Genomic DNA, 27488 nt, shown 5'->3' with positions numbered 1-27488 from the left:
TCTGAAATCCTGAGTGTTTGTACTTTGTTGTTAACTTTGCCTAATTACTCAACTTGCCAATGAGAAGTCTCCTCTTTCCTGTTTTGTTGCCTATTTTCATAAACAGTCCTAATTCATGAAGGATACCTCACTACACACATCTGTACTATGTGTGTTCCTACTAGGTATGTTTGAATAGGAAGTTTGTTACATTAACTAGGAGTGTGATGAAATTATATGATTGACACTTGGTGATTCCCAATTCATGACAAGGTCATGCCTTTTGATGGCATGCTAAGCCACAGCAAACATCCAAAGTTTCAACCTTCACACATGGAGGAAGATTCATTCTAATCTTAACTCCATGTGGCAAGTAACTGACAAAAGTAATTCTCTATCATTTACAAACCACATCACACTCACCCTCTGATTTAGCCAACATCTGTAATTGGTAGGTGCGGGTTCATCAATGTCACAGAGTACGAAGGTAAGAATGTAACTCGAGAGAAGTCAATAACAAAAACATGTAATTCATAAATCAAGAGAACAGGAATACACAACTTTCATGACAAAATGGATTGTACATGTCCATCTATCCTGGATGAGAATACAAATTAACACTGAACATCAGAAAATGTGACAAAAGATTAACGATAGATAATACACATTAAACAGGTCTTGGGCAAAGTGATGACATAGTTGAGGTTGGCGAACAGCATCAGTCTGTATACAATAGTAATATGCATTTAAACGAACGTTGCAATTTGTTGGATCAGGTTTCCTTTCAATGTGAATGATTTTCTAAAACAGTTGGACATGAATGGACAATTCCTTCATGACGTTTGATATGTTGGATCAGGTTCCCTTTCTCTGCAAATGATTTTCCACAATAGTTGCACATGAATGGATGAACGCCTTCATGAAGCTTAATGTGTCGATTCAGTTTTGCATCCTCTGTGAATGATTTTCTGCAATAATTGCATATGAATGGACGAACGCCTTCATGAAGCTTAATATGTTGGTTCATTTTTCCTTTCTCTGCAAATGATTTTCCGCAATAGTTGCACATGAATGGACGAACACCTTCATGAAGATTAATATGCTTTTTAAGGTTTCCTTTCTCTCTGAATGATTTCCTGCAATAGTTGCATATGAATGGACGAACACCTTCATGAATTTTCATATGTTGGTTTAGTTTTCCTTTCTCTGTGAATGATTTTCTGCAATAGTTGCATGTGAATGGGTTAATAGCTTCATGAAGCTTAATATGTTGGTTCATTCTTCCTTTTGCTGCAAATGATTTCCCGCAATAGTTGCACATGAATGGACAAACACCTTCATGAAGATTAATATGTTCCTTCATTCTTCCTTTCTCTGCAAATGATTTTCCGCAATAGTTGCAAATGAATGGACGAACACCTTCATGAAGTTTAATATGTTTGCTCAGGTTTCCTTTCTCTGTGAATGATTTTTTGCAATAGTTACATATGAATGGACATATAATAGCACACGTTCTAAGGTGTTTATTCAGATCTCCCACCTCAGTATATGTCTTGTCACAATAATTACACTTCAGTGGATGAAGTCCATTATGGTGTTTAAAATGACTTCTCAAACTCCAGTTGTTCAAAAATGCTTTGTCACAGTGACTGCATTTAAATGAAAGCTTGCCACCATGTCGCTTAATGTGTCTATTCAACTTTTTTTTACTTGAGAAATCTTTCTGGCATTGTTTGCACTTCCATGGTTGAACTCCATTATGTATTTCCAGGTGTTGCTTTAAAGCTAGTTTTGTTACAAATGTCTTATCACAAATAGTGCACTTGAACTCTTTTGGAATTCTAAGATGTTTATACATGTCTGGTAATTTCCTTTTTTGTTCACTGTAAGAGGACATATTGTAATGTTATTATCAAACTTTATAAAATTTGCTGTAAAAGTTAAAATACAAAACTGCATTTGTAATTGTGCACATTAAACATGAATGTGCAATATCAAATAAAACCTAGAAAGGAAAAAAGAGAGGTAGATGAATGTAACAATATTGTAGGGATGGGCCAACATGAAATTTTGGCCGATACCGATATAAAATTAGAAATGGTCCTTGAAGAACCTGAAAGGGTCATTGACCTCCTTAATAAATGTGTGTTTTAAGGTGACTGCAATGTAAAATAAATTGTATATTTAGTCATTTACTTTTTTAGAAAGTAGGGCATGGCGATTATCCATAAAAATTTCAACAAAATGGCAGAATTTTGTACTAAATTATCAAATATTTATCGATATATCAGATCGGTAAAATTTTCGGTAATTTTACCGATAAACCGATATGCCTACATCGGCCGATACCAATAGATTACCGAGATATCACTACCAAAGATGGACCATCCTATTCGAATAGACCAATTAAGCAGCATCTTCTGCATGTGTAATTTTTAGAGGGAAATTTTAAAATATTATTACTGATTTTCTACTTGTATTTGTTAACAATATACTAACCTCTAAATGTTCTAGAATTTAAAAAAAAATATATATTAGCAAAAATCTGGAGCTAACTATTTGACCCCTAAATCAATAGCAATTTTAAGAAACAATGGATCCACAGAATTGACATGAGATTGATTATTTAGATTATTTACATAAAGTATAATTAATGACTTATTTCAATAAACATTTAGAAGTACAGCAATACTAAAGAAGGCAGTTGAAGACAAATACATTCCCAGGAATAGATTAAATAATAATTAATGATAATAATGATGATTATATTGTTATTATTAATACAGTGTGTCCACTCTAGGACAATGACAAAATTGAAGTATAATTCCCAGTTTTCAGGGCAAACTTTCCAAAAATTCATGGGTAAAAGCAGAAGTTTTATCTACACGTATTTCAACCTTACCTACCACCACAGATAAGGATCCTTATCTGTGGTGCTACCCTCTTTTACCACTCACACACGTGGAGACACAAATATACTCTATATTACAATATAAAGGGTCTATGTGATTCCAAATTATTCAAAAATTCTAATTCACTTCAATTAAATGCTATATATTTTTAAAAGAATTACTTTAAGGTGAGGAGTTTATTTCCCACTTCACATTCTCAGACTCTAATTGACAAATTCTTCTGCAAATGACACTAAAAAAAAAAACGGATTGAGAGAATTCTAATGTGTTTTCCAAGCAGCTTTCTCTTCCTCCATCGATAAAAATAAATTTAAAATGTTTTAAAACCTTGCCTTAGAGAATTGATGGATAAATTCCATAGGATTTGGATTTTATAAAGTTGCAATTTTCCACGTCTACGGAGAAAAATTCAAGCATAATTCATGCATAATTCCCAGAGCCAATAATTCATGCATAATTCCCAGAATTCAAGGAATTCCCGGTGAGTAGCTACCCTGTAATAATAACAACAACAATAGTGAAGAGTTAAAATACATTTATGACAATAAATGTTTAATGCCAGGAAAACAAAGACTTTCTATCCAATCACTTTCCAAATATATAATATTAATATCATTAAATAACATTTAGTCACTAGTTCCAATTGCTGACCTTCTACTTCCTCCTTTAAATGCTCTTTGGTTGCGAATGTGAATTCCTTGGAAGTATTTTCCAGTGAAGTGCTTCGCATTTTGCTTCTCTTGCTTTCTTCAAAATTGACACTCTGCTCTTCAGAGTGCATACAGTAGAAGAAAAAGCAACTACAAATCTGACTCAAATTATTTAAATATTATCTAGTTTCAATTTTTAAATACATATTTAACACGTTAACTGCCACATGAGTTGTATTTAACTCATGCTAGCTTCATGCCCAGGGTCTCATGAAGCATATTAAACTCTCAAGTCTCTTTGCCTTGTGAACCTCATGGTGCACAGGCAACTCACGCTACAACATATCATATTGGCCCGAATATAAGCCGCAAATTTTATCCAAATTTCAATTGTGAAAAATTAGGATGCATCTTATATTTGCGACCTTAAAAAAATTATGACATTTCGTTAAATCATATGATGTTAAAAATGTGCTGATTTCTCATTTGAAATAACGATAATGCAACAATAGCATTGTAGAAACTGGCCGCATTGTAGATACCATAATGTTATCCAACAATAGCATTATTGTTTCTAACTGGGCATTGTAAAAACTGTCGGCATTCTTGATAACGTACTCTTTGATTTTATTAAGATTGTGTTTGTTCTTCTCTAAGCTTATACAGGTATTCATTTCAACTGAAGTGGATCTACAGGTTTGTCACCAATATGAACGACTGAGCCACCGCGGCCACTTACCTTTACCTTTATGAATGATCGTGTGTAGATGAAAGCATCACCAAGCCTGGGAATAAGATGCAGTTATGATGCAAGTTTCAAACTTCCAGCCACAAGCAACAGAGAGGCTGGAAGGAAATATGGACTTGACGAATCTGATGTGCGATGTTGGGTTGCTGCTGAGCCGAAACTGAACAATGCATTTTCAAAGAGAAGATTTTTCAGGGGACCAATTTTCTTTTCTTCCCTCGGCTTATATTCGGATATCCTCTTTTTTTTTTTTTCTTTTCGCTTCTTCAAATTTTAGGGTGCGGCTTATATTCGGGCCAATATGGTACATGTTATATGAAGAGTTGCCCCATTGACAAAATTTCGCAGATAGTTCATGAAAATCTTATTTAGTGATGCTGTTATTGCTACAATTAATACAAATAATTTAAAAAGCATAATAACAAATGAATAGATGTACATAAACTTCATTCAAATTTATCCTTGCCTTTAAATTTCACTTAAATCTGACAATTAAACAAAAAAAAAAACATTTTCACTCATGAACTTTTTCTCAAGTTTTTCCAATTGTGTGTTTGGCCTTGAATTATTGATTTCCCCTATTGTGGCAGTCAACGTGTTAAAATCATTTCCAATGGGTGCCTGAGGCCACCCTTCTCAGTGCCTTTTCAGTGAACACTTCCAAATGTCAGGACCTTAAATCCCCTGTAAGACTTAGTTCCATTCACAGGGACATAGAAACACTGCCTGGGTAAATTTCACTCATACGCATGCTCTATGTTTCAGTTTGGTATTTAAAGATGCTCATGTGAAATGCAATAAAGATGTTCAAAATTAATAAAATTAGTTTCATCAATAAAGGTATTGTCTTTATCTATTTTATAGTGTTAATTACTGAAATATTTAGTTAGGTGATAAATACAAATTTTAAAGAGAAGTTAACAAAGTTTGTAATCTGTGTGGGTTACCATGACTTCACGATCTTGTTACATGGATGGACAAACATGAAGTATAAGTATACTTGAATACATTTTTATTTTCATACACTAGGGTGAATCAAAAAGTAAATTACACCTGACATGTGTTCCTGTACTAAGAGAGATAAAATAATCATGCTTGGTGGTCTGGAATGTTTTCTTCACACACCAGAAGCAGTTGTGCTTCAGCTGGTTTAGTACGCGAGTATTCACAGTGTGAGTATGGCACGTCGTATTGAGGTGGCATCCAACATTGAGGTGCACTCTGTCGTCCGATTTTTGTGAGCACAAAGGCATAATCGGAGTGAAATCCATCGCCAAATTGTCGAGATGTAAGGTGAGAATGTGATGTCACGCCCCATGATCGCAAAATATTGCCAGATGTTCGAAGAGGGAAGATCAAACGTGAACGATGAACTACATGTCAGGCAGCCTGCAACTGTGAACACTATCGACAACGCACAGCATGTGAATGCAATCATTGTTGCTAACAGCCACGTGAAAATTAAAGAGATTGCAAGTGAACTGAACATGTCCTATGGTAGTATGTCTATACTGATTCATGATGGGTTATCGTAAACAGTGCTCTCTCTGGGTGCCGCACTTGTTAACCGACGGGCACAAATATCAACATTTTGATGCTGCGCTGTCATTTCTTCGGCGTTATTCCATGGATGATCCGCAGTTCCTGAGCAAAATCATCACAGAAGATGAGTCCTGGGTGCACCAATACACTCCCGAGACAAAGAGGGCATCCATGGAATGCAGAGACAAGGATTCGCCACCACCAAGAAAAGCCAAAACATGTCCAACGGTTGGAAAGGTCATGCTGGCAATCTTCTTCAATTCCGAAGGCGTTGCTTACAGTGAATTTGTGCCCCGAGGAACAACAATCAATGCTGCAACATACTGTGAGACTTTAAAGAAGCTGAGAAAAGCCATTAAAGATCGAAGGCCCGGAAGATTGAGTGATGGGGTTGTTGTTCTTCACGACAATGCTAACCCCCATACAGCTGGTGTCACACAGGATGTACTGCAGAAATTCAAGTGGGAAGTGTGGTCTCACCCTCCCTATAGACCCAATTTGGCACCCTGTGACTACCACCTTTTCGATCCTCTCAAACAAGACCTAGGGGGTCAGCGTTCTGGTCACACGATACGAAAAGTGCTTGGAACACCTTGGTGACTATGTCGAAAAAAGTTAAATGTTTTCATGTGTTTTCGTCCAATATTTTTTTCTTTCTAATGTGTTTTTTTGTTTTTTTACAGGGGGAGTAACTTACTTTTTGATTCACCCATGTAGTATGTGTTAGTTTTACACAATTAAACAGGTGTTATCATCGTTCAGTGTTGAACTTAACGTATTTTATTTTTTATGAAGAAAGTCTAAGCAACGGGGAACGAGATGATATCATTTATGGTGCAGTCGGTAGGATTAAGCAGTGGCGTCGCATGCGGTTAGCATACGAGTGTTCACAATACTGTTGTTGTACTGAATGCAGATTTACTCCTCTCCCTTGTAACTTCATCTTCAATTGAAAAAGTAACAATAAAAGATCAATATTTTCAACAATTTTCCCCCAAAATCACGCTATATTTGAAGTAATACAAGAAGGACCCAGGGGAAATTGTCCCCCTCACCCTTAAAATCCGCGAGGTTTAGCGAATTCTTGCTAAAGTTTGCAACTATGTAGAACGGACCTTCTTGAGTACCCCTAAACATGCCTTGTACATGCTGCACTCTGGTGCCGAACGTAAGAAGTATTGCTGCTTGCATCAGTGTTTGCACAGCGAAGTGAACATCTTTGGGGTATAGTGGACATCAGCCCCTTAGCTGTCAGCCCTACACAACACGCACATCAATTGTGTTCAATGCCCTCTGTGGAACACAGTGGGAGTTAGTGTTACCAACTATCTAGAAAAGTTATCAGATGTGAAAGATGTCATGTCAGAGTAAATTGTGTGTATATACTCGAATTAATATACGTATGTATGTGGCATTTAATATGTAAAACATATACATGAGTGTGCACTTGCTCATGCGAACATTCAGGCGACGTACCTGGGATTAACAAATTAATCAGTAGTTATCAGAGTTTTAAGATGAACAGTTAGATAAACCAGATGAATTATGCATAGAAATCAAACAAGATTTAGTTCACATTTGATGGAGATTTGTCCAAGACTATAATACCATTCAAAGTGAACATTCCATTGAAATCAGTAGCTGTCCTTGTCTTCAGAAAAGCTTACGATATTCCCTATGGTATATGTTCCAAAGTTGAAGCCGAGATTGAAAAATTAGTTAAATCAGGATTGTGGGAACCAATTTCTTAATCGGATTGGGCTTCACCACTAGTTACAGTAATGAAGAACGATGGTTAGCTGAGATTGTGATTTGACTTTTCCTCTATGATTAATAAAATGACAGAGAATGTAAAGTTTAATTGCTGCACACCTGATGATATTTTCATTAAACTTGTCGGATGTACATATTTTTCAGTTATTGATTTGAAAATGGCTTATCTTCAGTTACTGTTATCAGATGCTGTGCAGAAACTTATGATCGTCAACACATATATTGGTTTATTTAGAATCAAAACGTTATGCTTTGGAGATATTTTTCAATGGCAAAGATCCTTGGAGAAACACCAGGAGTTACTTTCTATTTCGGCGATGTCATAATTGGTGGAAGAACGAAAAAGAATGAATGTTACGAGAGAACTTGTTTAGTGCTCTCTAGACAAGCACACAATGTGAAAGCTGATTTAGAGAAATGTACCTTTATTTCTCAACATGTTGAATATTTGGGATATTTAATAAGTGATAAAAAATCAGTCCGTCTCCTAAGAAGCTTTAGTATGCTGTCCAGAACCAAAAGATGTGCCCCAAGTTAAATAATTTATGGGCATGTTAAACTTTATCGAAGATTTATTCCAAATCTAGCCTCCAAATTATTTAACATTACTAATTTGCTGCAGAAGAATGTCACATTTAACTGGCCAAAGGATTGTTCAGATAAATTCCGCAACATAATTTCGGAAATTGAAAAAATTGAACCAATCGTTCCATTTGATCCGAATAAACAGATTGTTGTTGTTCGCGATAATTCGTCATATGGATGTGGAGCTCATCTATGCCATCAGATTAATGGTAAACTGCATACAATTATATGCGCATCTTCTATCTTTAATGAAATAGAAGAAATACGCTCAAATTGAACGCGAGGCAATGACTGTGGTATTTGGTATCAAGAAGTTTTATAAATTTCTACTAGGTCAGAAGTTTGACATAATATCTGATGCCACTGCAAGAAAATACATATTTTCTCCAGACAAAGCTGTGTCAAAACATACGTCCAATAGACTTGTTTGTTGGTCTTTATTGTTGTCAGCATTCAAGTACATCATCATATCCTCATCTAAAGTTCCAGTAGCGGACATGTTAAGTAGACTACTATTACCAGGAGACTCTTCAATTGATATTGATGCTGTTCAATGTTGTCAAGTAGACGAGAGAAGAGGACCAATCTCAGTAGAGGAAATAGCTAAACACACGAGCAAAGATCCTCTACTCAACCACGTAATTAATTTTATTCATAATGGATGGCCTCAACTCTTAACCTTAGGACTGACACAGGATGGTTTGGCACCCTTTTTTGAAAGAAGGCAGTTTCTTTCCTATGAATCCAATTGTGTGATGTGGATGGGCACACCAGTAATTCAGTGTTTTCTTAGAAATACTATATTACAGTTATTCCACAAACATCATCCTGGAATAAATGCAATGAAAGAGATGCTCACAATTTTGGTGACCAAAAATGTCCAAAGATTTATTTATTTTCATGCAGAAATGTGATATCTGCCAGGCTTGCAAACCGAAGGTTCGGAACGGACCGAACAATAAATGGAAAAGCGCATCTTCTGTAGGATAAAGACTCCACGTGGATCATTTCTTCTTAGCTGGTCGTAAATTCTTAATTACTGTTGATGCTTTCAGTCGTTGGTTGGATGTTTGGCCCGTGCATTCTCTCAATTCTTCTGAAACTATAAGGTGGATACTACAGTCTTGTTCGGTAATTGGCTTACCTAAAACATTGACGTCTGACAATGGACGTGCATTTAATAGTCTTAAGTTCAGGACTTTCTTTCAACAGTATGGAATACAACATTTGACTAGTCCCCCATACCACAGTCCAAGTAATGGGTTGGCAGAGAGATACGTCAGAACAGTCAAGGATCATCTTTACAAGGTACTTCAGCAACATCCTCACTTAACGCCCTTGCAGCTTGATTAAAAATTTCAGAACTGTTGCTGTTGTTACGTACTTCAAGCTTAGGTGAAGAAAGAACTCTTCCTTCAGCTTCTATATTAGCTTTTACCCCTAGAACTTGGTGGACAATGGAAGATAGTTGTGGAGACATTATACAGTACTGGCCAAAAGAGTGTCAACTTTTGGTTTTTTTGCTGTAACTGAGGTATTTATTGCAAGAATTACACAATATTGGCACCAAAACATCTTCAAATGAATTACATTCGACTGATAACCGAGTGGTTCGGCAAACTGTGAAATGGTCTAAAAAAAGAACAAATTTATGTAAATAGAAAAAAATACACACCATCGAACATAAAGAAATATTGCACTTCAGTTCACCGGGAAAGGTCAAAACTGGTGTTGATCAACACAAAATTAACAAACAGCATCTAGTACTTTGTGGCAAAGCCTTTGGCGATGATGCGGCTTGGCAATGACGCGGCATGGAGTCGATAAGGTTGTGGATAAAATAGACTGGTATCTTCTTCCATTCCTCCTCCAACTGAGCAACCTTCTCATCAACATTTTGTGCTCTCTTCCCTGCCAGACAACGCTCCAACTCCTTCCACATGTGCTCAATCGGATTGAGATCCAGGGATTGGCTGGGCCACTCGAGAACATTAACGCGACGGCGGCGGAACCAGTTGCTGATGTTTTTGGATGTGTGTTTTGGGTCGTTATCTTGTTGGAGGGTGAAGTTACGGCCAAGGGTTTGGAGAGCAAATGGTCTCATTGTGTTCTCCAGTATGTCCTCGTACTGGAAACTGTTTATAATACCATTGATTCGGCATAGTAGGCCGACGCCATTGACTGTGATGCACCCCCACACCATCACAGATCCCCCTCCATGCTTGATTGTGGGAAATTGAAACATGGGATCAGATCTCTGGCCGACAGGACGTCTAATCCACACTATTCCGTCTGTTCCAAAGAGGCAATACTTTGATTCATCACTCCAGACCACATCTTTCCATTCGTTCCTGGTTCACGCCAGATGAGCTTTACCCATGCAAGTCTGGCCTTCTTATTCTTCGCCGAAATCAGCGGTTTCTTGACAGGCCGACGTCCATTGAGACCGGCCGCTTGGAGACGACGTCTGTTGGTCCTTCCAGATGGCGACGGAGTGGTTGGGAATGATAGCTCCCGAGCAATGTCGGCTGACGTCAGTCTGAGGTTGCTTCTGCTGATACGGAGGATGGTCCTGTCGACGTGTCTCGACGTGATCCTGGGTCGTCCTATATGGGAATCCTTCAACAACACCTCCCTGTTGCTTCCACCGCCTCAGAAATTCCGATACTGCACTTCTAGTGATTCCAAACTGTGTTGCCAGTTCCTGCAGTGTTCGCCCTCATGCGCGTCCGTTAGCAATGCCTCTCTGCATGTCCGGAGACAGATTGGTGCATCCAAGGCGAGTACCCATACTCTGAAAACATAGAAATGTGTCATGCTGAACACATATTGGACAATGTCTGGTACACATTGTTACAATCATTAACCAGCATGGATAGGTACAATAGTAATTTTTCGGCGGGTTTTGTAATTCCTTAATATCATGGTGAAAATGGTACACTTCGACCAAAATACATGCGTTGAACATCAGAAACATCCTGAACAACATATCATGCGACGTTCATTCTCATCGGATAACATTGGCAAGAGGTATGCGAAAAAAACATGAAGTTGACACTCTTTTGGCCAGTACTGTAGGAAGTGATAAAGCTCCATTTCTGAAGGCTCGGAAGCCAGGAAGACAACCAGAAGAAGAGTATAGAGAAGATGATTTAGTCTGGGTACAATCCCCTAAATTTGTGAGACCTGCCTTTTTACCGGGAGTGGTACACCGCAGAATAGGTACTACTTCTCTCTACGAAGTTCAGATGTTGGATGGTACTCAGAAAATTGTTCACATTCGATGGATCCGTCGTAGATGGGACAACACTTCCAAAGAAGACATATGCTGGAGTGATGGTTTATCTTCCCCAGATGTTCAGCAACACACTCCACCTATTGTCCAGGTAGAAGGCAGGAATAATACTTCTGCTCCGTCCAACGATGGTATGGCTATACCCAGAACACTAAGGAGGTCTACTCGACATAGGAAACCTCCCGATATATATTTATGTAATTAAATATGGATGTGGTGTGTTCAAACTTTTTATTTCTCATTTTCCTTTCTTTTTTAGTCTGGGAGAAAGATGATAGATACAAATTATAAAGAGAAGGTAACAAAGTTTGTAATCTGTGTGGGTTACCATGACTTCACGATCTTGTTACATGGATGGACGAACATGAAGTATAAGTATACTTGAATACATTTTTATTGTCATATATTATGTGTTAGTTTTACACAATTAAACAGGTGTTATCATCGTTCGGTGTTGAACTTAATGTATTTTATTTATTATGAAGAAAGTCTAAGTAACGGGGAGCGAGATGATATCAGTAGGGATAACACTTATATGTGTTACAGTCATTTTTGTTTGTTTAATTGAACAAGTTTTGCAGGTTAAATGGTGGGGCAGCCAGGCTGAACTTTACCCATCAATAAAGAATTTATAATTCTGATAGTTATTCAAATTCTTTATAACAATTATAATTTAGACTAATGAAGTAAATTTGCTTCTCTGTAATATTTACCCAGCACACGTCCTAGCGAAGAGCAGGCAGGCATCCTGCCAGGTTAATCACTCTCACATAAGAAATTTCGTCATATTACACTGGGGGATATAACGTCAGAGAGCTAAAATGACTACAAATTGGGTTTTTGTGCAGAAATATAGGGAGTGTTGTCCATTAAATTCTTTGTTAGTGTTGAAGTTGTTTTTTTTTGGTTTGGTTAAGATATTTTTGGGAGTATGTGGATAAATCACAGGGCATTTCTACTATGTGTATCGAGCATCAGCTGATAGCGAAACTCTCATTTCACAGCACTCACACGTGTGTGTTTTAAGTTTGGTTCAGGGTTGCAAGATGGCCTATTAACAACGGAGCACGCATTCACAAACAAGCTAACTTAGCCTAAAATAGTAAAAAGGAGCAAAACTTTTCTCCCGTGTCTGTTTCACTATACTTTACATTATTCTTTACTGTAGAAATCATCGAGGGAAATAGCGACGAAAGCTATATTAACTCAAGATAACTTTAGTATTTTCAAATAAAAAAAAAACATTCTAATTTTCAAATATGTGTTCTTTTTCTGTGCATTAGTGAGAAGTTGTGAGTATTCCTAGCACAATGTTATTGTCCAGCGAAAAAATGTTGCTACAAGTTTTAAAAATAAGTACAAGCTATTGTACGAAAATACAATTTTCACGAACTGCCATTTTGGGGCAACAAAACAAGAACAAATAATCGATTTAGAGAGAAATCTCTCTGACAGTTTCATGCTCCATTTAGTTGTTTAGAGAACTGTTTTATCCACTTACAAAAAAGTAAACATTTCTAATTTTGCCAACCTTTTTGATATTCTGGGTCACTGTGCAGTGGTCTAACTGTCACCATATTAAACCACATGAGCAGCAGTCTTGGCACCCTAATTTTCAAACCAAGACAAGCAGCAGTCGCAAATTTCGATTATTCCTGTATGTGAAGTACTAATTTGTCTCCTAACTCTTATGATGATTTACACTAACAAGAGCCTGATAACTGAATATTTGGGAAGATAATAATTCCTCCATCATAACTATCTGCATTAACTACTATTGGATGTCCTCTAGCATGGTGATATTGGTGCTCGAATTTAACAATATCTGAAAGGGCAACTGGGTAATCAATCCCTTCCATTGCAGTTTCATATTCACCAGCAATCTTCGTGAAATGGGAGACACAGTAAGGAAGATATCAACCTGGATGTAGAGCAGCAATCACATACAACTAGAAGCACTCGTCATTAGTACTTTCGAAATTAAGAACAGCCTTCTTGTTCATGATTTGAGGGAGTAATTCAAGATATGCACTTCCACTTACAGTCCGGTAGAATTAACTTGAGACAAATGTCTGCCGGTTGATGGCGCCGCTGCTTGACTCTCACACGAATCACAGGCAATTAGCTGACGAGAGATTTGGGAGATTTGAAAAATAATTTCATTGTATAACGGAAATATCACTGTATTAAGAGGACATGCTAAGAAAATTATAAGCATTATAAGTATTCTATCTTACACAATAAATGGATAAACAGTTTATTCTTTACTTTTAATCCTTAATTTGAAAACACCCGAGGTCATCATCCATGGATTCTCCACTTCGCTTGCCTTGCCTCACCAGGCACTGCACGTGAGTCCTTTCTTTTTTTTTAGTTCATGTTTCAAGTTCACTTTGTGCACAGTAAGGCTAATCGGGACTGGATCTACAGCTTAAAGTGGAATGCGAACCACTATGTGCTTCCACTGGGTATCGAACCTGGGACCCCTTGATTACAAGGCAACAACACTACCACTGCGCCATCAGGGAGGCCCGCGAGTCCTTTGAACAGTTGGTAACATTTTAAGCACCCGAACATTAGTGTTTCCGTTGACCCGTTACAGCGGAAAGTCTCCCGCTCTAGCAAATTCGAGCACAGTTGCATCACTCACAGAGCGACCATTTCTCTCAAGTTAATTCTGCGGGACTGTAGTAGCTTGTATTTGGCTACTTTTAACTGTAGTGTGTGTTTAGTGCCACAAAGTGTTCAGCTGGAGACTCGTCCTTCTAAATTTTCTGTACAAACTATCGAGGATTTCATTCAAATTTGGAATTTCAACATTGTACGTATAATGGAGAACATCGCTTCAGCAAGACTTTTTGGTGGGAGCTATAGCACAACCTTCAGATGCTCGAGAGATTGAGGAACGAGGATATTTCATAATTAGATGCCAGGTCATATTAGGAATGTCGATTTTCTTGCCACACTATGAACAACCGTGTATATAGCTTGCGTAGACCACAAATGCATATGTGCCCTGCCATTTGGGTTTTGTTTTTGTATTATCCACAAATTTTGCAGGGTGAAGAATCCATGTTGCTCTCTTGTGTATGTGCGCCCAAATTTTTAGGGAATTGGTATGTAATATACAGGGTCTGTCCAAAAAGTATCGGGACTACATTCAGGGGGAAAAAAAAATATTGCAGATATATGTGCAATAGATTAAAATTCTTCCAAATAAGATCATTCTGCGTCAATACAACATTGCCAGCACTCCTGCCACGCTTGGTATACCACCTAGACGTCTGTAACCGGAATCTCCTTCAGGCACAACGTCGAAGCTGCTTGCACTCTTTCCACCATCCCATAATGAAGTCCTTTCAGGCTCCGTTTCAGCCAAGGGAAGAGAAAGATGTCAGGTGGGGCCAGGCCCGGACTGTAGGGAGGCTGAGGTAGTGTTACCACATTGTGCTTCACCAGAAACTCCCTTACACGTAGTGACGTGTGACTCGGCACATTGTCGTGGTGGAGAATCCAGGTATCAGCGATCTCCCTCTGGATGCGAAGGACTCTTAACCTCAAACGCTCGAGCACTTCCACATAAAATTGACATTTCGCTATCATTCTAACACTAAGATGTCGATCATAGTCCAAGAGTTATTTCATTTTTGCAACATTCTTCTCATTTCGGTTTGTTAATGGATGTCCTGCACGTTTCCCTTCCTTCTCTATACTTCTTGTGCCACTCGAAGACTCATGTTTTGGACATGGTATCCTACCCATAGGCTTCACGGATCGTGGCAAGCATCTCAATACCAGAATTTTTCAGTTTAACACAAAACTTGATCGCATGCTGTTGTTCAATCATGCGTTGGATCTTGATTCCTGACGACACCACAAAACAACTCACTCCGGGCACGATTCACAGTCTGCAAGATAAAGAGGCAACTGAGTCGGGTCACGTCCTATACCTGACATCCTCCACCAACGTCATTGCCCATGGAGACCACCCTTCACCCCTTCCCCTTGGCTAGAAACAATGTCTCGATACTTTTTGGACAGACCCTTATAATCCCAAACAACAAATACGATAAAAATGATTATTTTCTAAGAAAATATGTTTGTATCTTTTTCTTTTCTTTTCTTTTCTCTCTCTCTCTCTCTCTCTCTCTCTCCCCCTTCTCTCTTTCTCTCTCTCTCTCTCTCTCTGTAACAAATATACTTATATTCTACGAAAATATGTTTGGGTGTGTTCACTTGTATCTCTGTGTATCTGCGTCTTTTCCCCGCTCTTTCTGCGAAAAGGCTTGTTTGAGGCCAATATGTTTTTAGATTTGGAGAAAAAAAAGTTCAATAGAAGATTAAATTTCAAAATTAGACATTGGTGTATTTCAGAATACCTTTTCTTCTTCAAGAGATGAAAGAATGAAATGGGAGATTGAAAAATGTATGTGTGTGATAAATTAAGACATGAAAACTCATCATATGTCAAAATGATGGAATAGTGCTCAAAGGAGCTATAAAGAGCCCGCTTACAATTTGTCTTGGATGTGAGGTTAAAAAATAGCCAATTTTTTGTGATTTGGTAGTCCTGCACCATGGCCACACCATCCGGCTACAAGACACGTGAAGTTTCAAGTGTATTGGGGGAAGCTTAACAACTTATCTCCTGTGATTTCAGCCTGTGTATGGGACAGAAGGCCACCCACCATCGTAAGGAAATTGGGTAGCTACGAATGAGTAGTGTACCATGATCATGGAAACCTACAATATACAAAGTTTCACCCTTCGCCATGTGACTCCTCTGGGTGTGTTATTTTTCCGAAGAGCAGCCTCAAGCATTGAGGCTGGTGCTTGCTACAGAGCTGCTGAGGGAGTTTGCGGCCGTAATTTTTTGTGAAATCGAATGCAATGGATACTTAATAAGGCTAAAACATTAAGTACATTAAATGATATTTGAATAACGCAAGCAGTGCTTGCATTGCTTGTACTATATCTTCGCCTCTGTTTCAAATACTGAACGAGAGACTCTAGGAAATTGTGCCTCTTTGCCACACCCACCCAACATCCTCCCAAATTTTGACAAACACCTCCCCCCCCCCAAGCAGATGGGGGTGTAAATATGGATTTTTATATGAACAGTAGAATGACAATACTTCAACATAAAGTAACCATTTGTTGCTCTACAAGAAGAGAAGTCCAATGAACCTTTCAATCAACTAAAACCAAAGTGTCAAGGAAGCAGGGTGTAATGTTCAGCATGGTCATTTCCTGGAAACACCAGCTCCCTTGACAAGGCTTCGGTCATCTCTAGGGAAGGAACACTGCCATCTGGAAAATATCAAACTGACTTCTCGCCCTCCTTCCTGGGAGGATATGCCTCACACAATGTGGACAGTTCAACATTTGAATACCTAAATAAATATTTCTTAAATATGTTACAGATTTGTAAATTCAACCCCCAGTCAATGAAATTTACATTTCATTGCATTTTCCTTTTGATTCCTTCATGTAAAAAATGTACGCTAAAAGTAAGGGAAGAAATTCAAAGATACAGGTTTGACTCCTTGTAGTGAATTGTGTTACTATGGTGAGCAACACTATTTTCCGTAACTTGGGCAAGATGGATGATTTTAGAGTGGTAGAGAAGAGAACACAAATGCTTTAGAACTTAGGTCAGTCTCAGTGTAGCATCTCAGTTCATGTGTTGTTGTTCTGCTTAGTGTAACAATGTCTGAAACTTTACTGCGAAACTGGCTGAAGTAGGTAGAGAAAATGAAACCAGACAGAAAGAAACTGAAAGTGGTGAGTAGAAAAGCAGTGACACTATATGTAGGTACAATTTCTTCCAACGGATATTCATAAAGTACCAATATAAAATTTACAGACAGAGTATTCGATATAAAGCAACAAGTATTTCATGAAGAACCTAAATGATTCATTCACGTCTATAAAAAATGGAGTTATAATCACGTCTATAGTTGATGTGACAATTTTTGTGGCTCTAAGAGTTCTTACCTTTGTAAAAGAAATGTTATATTAGAAAGAGAGTTGTAAAAGAGGGGGGGGGGGGCTGGTGGCAGAGGACAAATTGGCTGCCGAACAAGCAAAACAGATATAAATAGAAAAGCATTAACATCCTAGTGCCCTGTGAAATTACTGGCACCCTATTAAATTAAAGTTATTACCAGTTTGCAAATATATATTTGGTCTAGGAATTAATTTGTGCGGTTGTTACGCACACATTGAAGCTGTAGTTCAAACACAAAATACATAAATACCTTAAGAAAAATATTGTCCATCGCGAGCCACCACTTACGCCCATCTGTCAGGCAAGTTACGGATTCCGTGGCGAAAGAAGTCCTCATCCTTTGAAGCGATCCAGTCAGAGACCCATTTTTCGATATCTTCTGAAGAAGTGAACCGCTGTCCAATCAAATCGTTATTCATGCAATCGAACAAGTAGTAGTCCGAAGGATCAACGTCTGGTGAATACGGCGGGTGGGGTAAAACTTCCCATCCGACATTTTCTAAATAGGTTTTGACCGGTTTTGCGACATGTGGGCGAGCGTTATCATGTTTAAAAATAGGTTTATCATGTCTGTTCTCCCATTCTGGTCGTTTCCTGGCCAGAGCTTGCTTCAAACGCATTAATTGTCGTCGATAATGTTCTCCATTAATAGTTTCACCCGGTTGCAGCAGCTCATAGTACACCACACCTTTCATATCCCACCATATGCACAGCATAACCTTTGCACAGTGAATATCTCGTTTCGGTTGTGATGGGCCTGGTTCACCTGGCTTCACCTAGGTCTTTTTTTGTTTCGGGTTCTCTTAATGGATCCACTTCTCATCGCCAGTAACAATGCGATGCAAAAACCCCTTTCTTTTCTGTCTTCGAAGCAGCAATTCGTAAATGGTTTTTCGTCTTTCAACGTCTCTGTCTTTCAATTCATGTGGAACCCAATGTGACATCTTTTGAATCATTCCCATGGCTTTGAGGCGTTTGGAAACTGTTGTTTGATCAACGCCTAATGCTTCTGCAAGTTCTTCCTGCGTTTCACACGAATCCTGATCGAGCAATGCTCTCAATTCTTCATCTTCAAATTTTTTTGGCTGTCCAGGTCGCTCTTGGTCTTCCAGGCCGAAATCACCACTTCTAAACCGTGCAAACCACTTCTGACACGTTTGCTCATCTAGCGCATGGTCACCATACACTTCCACCAAAATACGAAGACTTTCAGTAGCACTTTTCTGCATGTTAAAGTAATGAAGCAGAACACCCCGCAAAAACACTTTATCTGGCACGAACTGCGCCATGTTCAGTTGACTACAAAATGCTGTTGTTGACGCGTCAATCAACTGCCCTATACTACGAACGATGCACGCTGACAGGAGTTTTCAACGCATGTGTGGATACACGGAACTGTGGGACGATACGCTCATTACACCATCTCTTGTCCAGGTGCACGAATTAATTCCTAGACCTAAATAGTAAAAATTGTCTTCCTCTTTGTATCTAGTCTGTACCCTGACGTAATGACTTATTTAATTTTTTCCAACTTTGCAGAAGAAGCAAAGGCAGTATAACAAATTAAATATAAAAAAAAATATATTTACATTAAGTGCCAAATTTGTATCTGACCACAGGCGCACCAGTGGGGACACGACGGTGCTTGCCACTGCCTGCTGGAAAACATGGAGAGAGAAATTTCGCTTGTTTCATTGTGCTCTTTGTGTTGCAAAATGAAATAAATGCTATTCAATTTTTAAATAATTGAAAATAAAGCATTACCTCAAATTAGAAGCAAAAATTCCTTGCCTTCCCTTTGCAGGTAACATGCCATGCATTTATTTGCACTTGTTATTTAGTTTTCTTATAAGGCAAAGAGGCACAATTCCCTAGAGTCTCTCGTTCAGTATTTGAAACAGAGGCGAATATATAGTGCAAGCAGTGCTTGCATTATTCGAATATCATTTAATGTACTTAATGTTTTAGCCTTATTTAGTATCCATCGCACTCGATTTTGCAAAAAAATTATGGCCGCAAACTCCCTCAGCAGCACTGTAGCAACAAGCACGAGCCTCAATGCTTGCGGCTGCTCTTCGGAAAAATAACACACCCAAAGAAGTCACATGGCGATGCATGAAATTCGGTTGGAAACCGTCCACAACTCTGCAACAAAAAGCTCTGCTTCCTGAGCTTGCGCGATTCCCGAAAATAGCTGAGCTCAACCGAAAGCAGAAGGACATATTCCCACCAAAAACTAGTAATGAATATATGTCTTCATGAACATGTAAACAAGATCGCAAATATAAAAATAATTCTTAGTCATAAAATAACTAAAATAAGTTATTATCACTGTTCTAAATTCCATATATATATCATTTTATATTACAATTTATTTCAGATTTCACAAATTGTAAAATGCGTAAAAAAATGGACATTGCCATTGTGTTTCAATGGAAGTGGAATGGCTGCACTCCCGTGAAGAGTTTCTCCAGGGAGGGAGGGAAGATTCGAAGGACCTTGGTCTGCACCATGTCCAGCTCGGTCCCACTCAAATTACGTCAGAAATGATGACCTCTACCAGTGTTTGCAACTGCCAAATTATTTACATATTAATTCAAGTGAGGTGTTTCACAAATTTTACAACCACATTCAATAAATTGACGGCTTTTGAATAAAACTTGGGGTGAAAATGAAGCTATCTAAAAATGAACTCTCTACTGATATTTGTAGTACACAGCACAATTATATCGTATACATTGTGCACTTTATGAACACAAGAACATGTTTTAAGTTTTATTATTATGCCACAAGTGGTGTTCCCAGGATTTTTTTAGTAGTCTCCTCATTTTGTCATCTTTTGATGCCTTTTACTTTCCTTTCCTTAGGAATACTGGGCCAAAGGGGGGTTATGTCTCCCACCAACCCTCCCCTATCCTCGGACATGCTTCTGTATGACACTTTATTACTTAAATATTATGTATATACTCTTTCTGCTGTAATGATTCTGATTCCACTGCTTAATTTCTATTTCCAAACTGATATATCTTTCCTTCCTGTGAGGGATAAAATTAAGGAAATAGGTTGGTATCACATTTGGACGTTTCAGAGATTTTCAAAGTGATCTTACGTGGATGCTTTCCAGTTGTGGAAAGAGCGTGAGAGTGTCTTCACGTTTTGATAACCTTCAGGCAATAAGATTTGTTGAATTGTTCGATAGCGGGAAATTTCGCATATATGCAAAGGAGTTTGGAATTTATTGTGGTGAGTACATCGTCTATGCATGAGTTTCTTTGGTTTGAAATGATTTTTTTAAAGTTTGTGTTTAACTTTTTATTTTAATGTTTAAGTGTTTTTAGGGTGCCCACAAATCCTAAATTACAATCACACAGCGTAAATTAATTAAAAGAGTTCCCCCTTTTCTTTACCTAAATCGGTTTGGTCACAGTTTGCCCACATTAAAAAATAATGAACAAATAAAGGTAGTAGTCGTATGCGGAAAGTTTGCATATGTAAGACGTTTACTACCATACAAATAACGTTACCTGGAATTTCGAAAGTAAATGTGATGTTTGCAGGTCATATGGTTTAATTTTAGTACCATCACTATATTATGATATTTTGACAAATCCAGCGACCGTGCCACCTCTTGGCATACCATTGTATTACGTTTTGTTGTACTGAAACATTGCTTGCCTCCTTCGTAAGACTACGCTTCACTACTGATTTGAAAGACAAACTCTCAACAGCGCCAAGCATATTTTACAAAGTTTTGTAATGGTATAAGACTTCAATATGAAATTCCTTGACCGATTCCAGGGGGGGGTTAATCTCTGGAAACATCTATGAACAAATTGAATTTAGGCGAACATTTTAAAAACAGTCCAAAATATGCACTTAACATTCCCAAACTTACAATACCCCCCAAGGGAAAAATCCTGGACAAACCTCTGCCTGATCTGTAGATTTTCAAACTCACAAATTTGTAAAACATTGGTGTGAATGGGCATGATTGATTTTTCAGCAATAATTGCACATGAATGGGCGACTACCTTCATGAAATCTAACATGTTGGCTCAAGCTTTCTTTCACTATGAATGATTTTATACAAGAGTTGCACATGAATGGGTGATTCCTACATAAAGTTTAATATTTCAGTTCAGTTTCCTTCACTGAATAAGTTTTTCCAATAGTTGCATGTTAATGGATGAACACTTTTATCAAGTTTAATAATAAAATATCATTCTTGAAGTGAGAGACATTTTGTTGAGGAAAATAGTTCAGGATAGTGTTAAAGCATGGACACTCGCCATTCAGAACAATAAAGTTTTATTACAATGTTAATAGTCAGCATTACAATCTTAGTAACCTAATCTTAGTCTATGCGATGACCCAATCTAGTCACCAACGTTCTTTCACAATGGAGATATCCAACAATCCAATCACCGGACTGAAGCCTGGTCCACACATAATGTTTGTCGTCAGTCTTGCATGATGAAGTAAGTTTGACAAATAAGACTGATGCTTTCTCTCAGTTTTCGTTCAGTCGTCCCAAGAACACCATGGATGAAGCATTATTTAGCAGTGCACGCACCGTAGGTGGGTGCGGCATTGGGCATAAATTATAGGAGGGGCCTATAACCGAAGTTTTTCAGAAGTTTAAAAGATTAGACATTCTTATTCCATCTGAAGGAGAAAAGTGTCCTATGCAATCACAATATAAGAATAAAATTGATTGTTTATTAATTGATAATTAATATAAACAGAACATGTTGAAGGTTAAAGCCAAGAATTAGGATGCTAATGAAGTTTCTAAACTATTGTTTCTTTTCATTTCCAATATGCCACGTTCATTATATTTAATTACAGGTGTGTTCAATATCCAACTATTATTTTGCCTATCAAAGTCTCAATTTTGAAACATAACAAATAACATACTCTATCAAACTTCTCCTTTGTTTACATTTCATTGAATTTTGACACACCTGTAGTGACTTTAAATTGTTTCATATAAAGTAATATTTTCACTTCATTATTTTATGAATAGTGCATAATACCTATTTATTATGAAATATTTAAAGATGATTTTTATGTAGTATTTTGCTTAGAATGTTGTTTCAGTATTTTTATATATCTTAGGTATACTTCAAAAGAATGAATGAAGTCAGGAAAAATCAGATTCATTGCCTAATTGGAAACACAGCATTCTACAAACTTGTTATAAATGTGTGAAAATAATTATGTTTATCTGATGTAGGGTCCCCTGAAGCAAGGGTCCTCAGGCAAGTGCCCGACTTACCCTCCCTAGCAGTGCATTTGAAAAAGAATGACTTTGCACATCGCTCACGATAGCCTCGAGAGTGGTTACTTAAGAGAAGGTAAATTATCACATGTAAAATTGCTCTGTGCAAATGAGGATTGGCATAATAATTTACGTGTCGATATGGACACCTACTACAAGTTATTAACGTTAGTAAACCCAGGATTTTTTTTGGAGGGGGAGAAGATATTACTCATCCAACATCAACTAGAACGGGTGCAAAATTCAGCGAAGTTCGACTGATGTCCCTCTACATGTAATGACTGTCTTCAGTTTTGTCTGAGAACAAAGCTCCAGCCCATCCATATTTTGAGCGGTCGTCAAACCTCATTCAGTTCATGCAAGACATCAAACTTGTCATCCACATGTAATGCTTTGTTTGAACTGCCTGGCATGATCATGCAAGACTGACAACTATACATAACGTGTGGACTAGGCTTTAGACAGCAATTTTATCTTCAGAGTTCAATCACAGCCAGCAACAGCATGGACAGCATTTCTTAGAACACACACATACCAATCTCAGAAATCCTCAAGGTGTGTCTGAAAGGTACGAAGTACAGACTTGAACTATGGTCGTGACAGAAGTGACATCACCTAGTACAGTTCGAAGGTGCCAAGAATCAGAGTGGCCACTCTAGAACCTGGTTTTCAAGGCAAACATTCCAAAAATTCAAGGATACAAGCAGATGTTTTCTCTATTTCAACGTATTATGACACTCACTGCCCAAACACACACACAAATATATTAACAATACAAAGGGTCTGTGTGATTCAAATGAATCCAAAAATTCTAAATCAATTCAACCAAACCGTATATATATCTTAAAATATTTAATTTAAGGTGAGGAGTTTACATTTGCAAATTCACATATTCAACTCGAAATACATATTCAAACACAAGTCACAGATGTTACGGGATACACCAATCAACAAAAAATGTTAATTGTATAAGAATTTCAAACTCAAATTTGCTTATTCGACTTCAGGATACCTTATCTTTCAATAATCGTCCGACTGTTTGTCAGATAGTGTGTTCTGCAAAAGACACTAAAAAATTAAAATGGATTGAGATAATTATTTTTCACACGACTTTCTTTTCCTTTTTCGATAAAAATAAAACCTATACTGTGAAAAACTTGCTTCAGGGGATTTATAAATATGTATAAATTCAATGGGATTTGGAATAATAAAAGTTCCAATTTTTCACGTGTACTGAGAAAAGTTCAAGCAGAATTCACGTATAATTCCCGGGGTCAATAATTCACGCAGAATTTCCTGAATTCAAGGAATTCCGGGGAGTAGCCACCCTGAGAATGCAAGTACACAAGTATACAGCTTGCAGATGGATCGTTGGAGGCTAGATCACATGATATTCGCATTCATCGTTCATTTGTTTGAAATCAAGGAGGTAGAAAAGCCAGCAACACAGGTGAAATATATGTAATGGGCTAGCAAGTTGTTGGTTGATGTTCTTATAATGTATGAAAATGTATGTGTAACAACATTTGAAAATGCTATGTGATTTCTACAGTGAAGAACAAGTGTTTAAAACGTGGGGAAAACAACGTGTCCTCTGTTTTATTACCAATCGTATTTGGCGAAGTGCATTTCGAAAGACTTTCACAACCAGTCCACGACTTCAAGACACAACTACAAGACCATTCTCGGAGGATGCTCACTTCAAGTCCGGTCTTGCACCTTTCAGACACAGCCTTAGTATTTGTAGTTTATTGTCAATTTTGCTTAATTACTCAACCTGTCCATCAGAAGTTTCCTCTTTCCTGTTTTGGTGGTTATTTTTGCTAACAGTCCTATTCTAGGAAGCAAACCTTGCTCTGCACAATCATACTAGATGTGTCCCTACTAGGTACATTTGAACAGGATATTTGTCACATTCACTAGGAGTGCTGTCATAATATCATATGATTGACACTTGGTTATTCTCAATTCACAACATATTCACATCAAGGTCTTGCCTTTTGGTGATGTCATGCTAAGACACAGACAACTTCCACGTGGAGGAAGGTTCATTCCAATCCTAACTTCATATGGCAAGTAACTGACAAAGAGTAATTTCCCATTAGTTACAAACCACATCACCATCACCCTTTGTTACTTCGCATAAAGCCAACACCCATAATTGTAATATGCATTAAAATGCATGTTGCAAATTGTCGGATAAGGTTTCCTTTCACTGTGAATGGTTTTCTGCAACAGTTGCATATGGATGGGCAATTCCTTCATGAAGTTTAATATGTCGGTTCAGGTTATATCTCTCTGTGAATGACTTTCTGCAATACTTGCATGTGAATGGACGAACACCTTCATGAATTTTCGTATGTTTGGTCAGGATTCGTTTCTCTGTGAATGATTTTCTGCAATAGTTGCATGTGAATGGACGTATACCTTCATGAAGTTTGATATGTTTGGTCAGGCTTCCTTTCTCTGAGAATGATTTTCTGCAATACTTGCATGTGAATGGACGAACACCTTCATGACGTTTAATATGTTTGGTCAGGCTTCCTTTCTCTGTGAATGATTTTCTGCAATAGTTGCATGTGAATGGACAAACATTTTCATGACGCTTAATATGTTTGGTTAGGTATATTTTCTCTGTGAATGATTTTCTGCAATAGTTGCATGTGAATGGACCAACATTTTCATGAAGTTTAATATGTTTAGTCAGGTTTCCTTTCTCTGTGAATGATTTTCTGCAATAGTTGCATGTGAAAACATTTTCATGACGCTTAATATGTTTGGTCAGGTTTCCTTTGTCTGTGAATGATTTTCCACAATAGTTACATATGAATGGATGAACACCTTCATGAAGTTTAGCATGTCGGTTCAGGTTTGATTTGTATCTGAATGATTTTCCGCAATAGTAGCATATGAATGGATGTACACCTTCATGAAGTTTAATATGTTGGTTCAGCCTTTCTTTTTCTGTAAATGATTTTCTGCAATACTTGCATGTGAATGGATGATCATCTTCATGACGTTTAATATGTTTGGTCAGGCTTCCTTTCTCTGTGAATGATTTTCTGCAATGGTTGCATGTGAATGGAGAAACATTTTCATGACGCTTAATATGTTTGGTCAGGTATTCTTTTTCTGTGAATGATTTTCTGCAATAGTTGCATATAAATGGACAAACATTTTCATGACGCTTCTTATGTTGGTTCAGCTTTGCTTTCTCCTTGAATGTTTTTTTGCAATAGTTACATACAAATCGACATATACCAGCACACCTTAGAAGGTGTTTATTCAGACCTAACTCATTAGAATATGGCTGGTCACAATAGTTACATTTGAATGGACAAAGTCTATTATGGAGTCCAAGATGTCTTCTGAAATTCCAGTTGTTAAAAAACTCTTTGTCACAGTGACCGCACTTAAATGAAAGCTTGCCACCATGGCGTTTGATACGAGTATTCAAGTTTGCTTTTCTTGAGAAATCTTTACAGTACTTCCATGGTCGAACTCCATTATGAATGTTCAGGTGTCGATTTAAAGATAGTTTCGTTAGAAATGTTTTATCACAAATGGCACACTTGAACTCTTTTGGAATTCTAAGATCCATGTCTGGTAATGTCCTGTCTTGTTCACTGTAAAAGGACATATTGTAATGTTAATCCAAACTTTATAAAAAGTGCATGAAATGATGTAACCTAAGTACAGTCCACCTCTCAATATCACTAAGCACATAATCTAATGGGTCAATCTACATAAAACCATCCATAAAACAAGAATTGGTTGCCCGACCATTTTTAAAAATTTTCAATTTTTTCGTTAGTTTGACTCCTATGCAAAGGTAGTTCAAAACATGCATTGCTTTTCAAAAAATTGACTTTGTTTCAAAATGGTGGTTATTCTTGTTTCACAGCCAGTGGCACTTTTGGCCTTTTGCAGACAGTTGCGATAATTATGGTAACTCAGATTAAGAAAAGTTATATAAAGTGGTAACAAACATTGATTTCAGTACATTTCATGTTTTGTAGTTTCTCACCATCTCGACAGAACTGGTATTTAATTTTGAAGAAAAATCCAAGTTTAGGATTTTTTTAGTAATTAAGGAATAAAATATCACAGCAAACATATACATCCAAAGGGTTAGCAGAAAATATTTGAGCTCCGTTACTGGTTTCCTCCTAGAGTTAACGATCTTTGAGAAAGCTAGTTTTCCATATTTTATTTTTTTCATGTGGGCCTCAAATCACTGGTGGGGACCTAATAAAAATTTGATATTTATTTAGAGCTTAAAAAGTACGCTATGTGAGGTACCTGAAAAAAAAAATTGAGATTGATATTCTGTGGCTAACAAAGTAACAACAGGGGAAAGTTGGGCAGAAATAGGCAAAGTTTCATTATTAGTTACAATTAAATATTTGGTACGGTCAATAAATAACCGAATTAATGCCACGAAAAAGCAAAATAAAGTGACAGAGCGATGAAACTTACAGGATATGTAGGCCAGGCTGGGGTACACCACATGTTTGCGAGATGAGTTCCAGACCACGTTGCTAGGTGGCAGCACTGGCAGGAAAGGGAGGTTGTATATGTGCAATTTGCCTCCAAGGCGCTAGTCAGTCATTCAGTGAGGTGTCATGGCATTCAGTGTCAAGTCCAACAAAGGAGGCTCAGCGATACGTGATACAGTGGCAATGGACGAGATCTTGCTCAGCTGGTATATGC

The 27488-nt window shown here is 37.6% G+C and overlaps 1 protein-coding gene across 3 annotated transcripts in view; it reads right to left on the bottom strand.

Annotated features, from left to right (window-relative positions):
* Window positions 1-532: 532 nt before the first annotated feature.
* LOC145991028 (uncharacterized) overlaps window positions 533-27488 on the bottom strand; it is a 67638-nt gene continuing 40682 nt past the window's right edge. Inside the window, exon 3 of one of the 3 annotated variants that reach the window (XM_083126704.1) lies at window positions 533-1862. In XM_083126704.1, the coding sequence (XP_082982830.1) occupies window positions 764-1862 (1099 nt within the window). In that variant the 3' untranslated portion in view covers window positions 533-763. Of the gene's footprint in view, window positions 1863-3229; window positions 3386-21857; window positions 26402-27488 lie in introns of those variants that run through there. The other 2 variants (XM_083126705.1, XM_083126703.1) reach the window with 2 other exon arrangements.

Source organism: Lepisma saccharinum, chromosome 8, assembly GCF_977018435.1.
Source record: "Lepisma saccharinum chromosome 8, izLepSacc3.1, whole genome shotgun sequence".
NCBI classification, from domain to species: Eukaryota; Metazoa; Arthropoda; class Insecta; order Zygentoma; family Lepismatidae; genus Lepisma; species Lepisma saccharinum.
The sequence above is the reverse complement of the archived record's forward strand: the minus strand, read 5'-3'. Positions and strand labels throughout refer to the sequence as shown.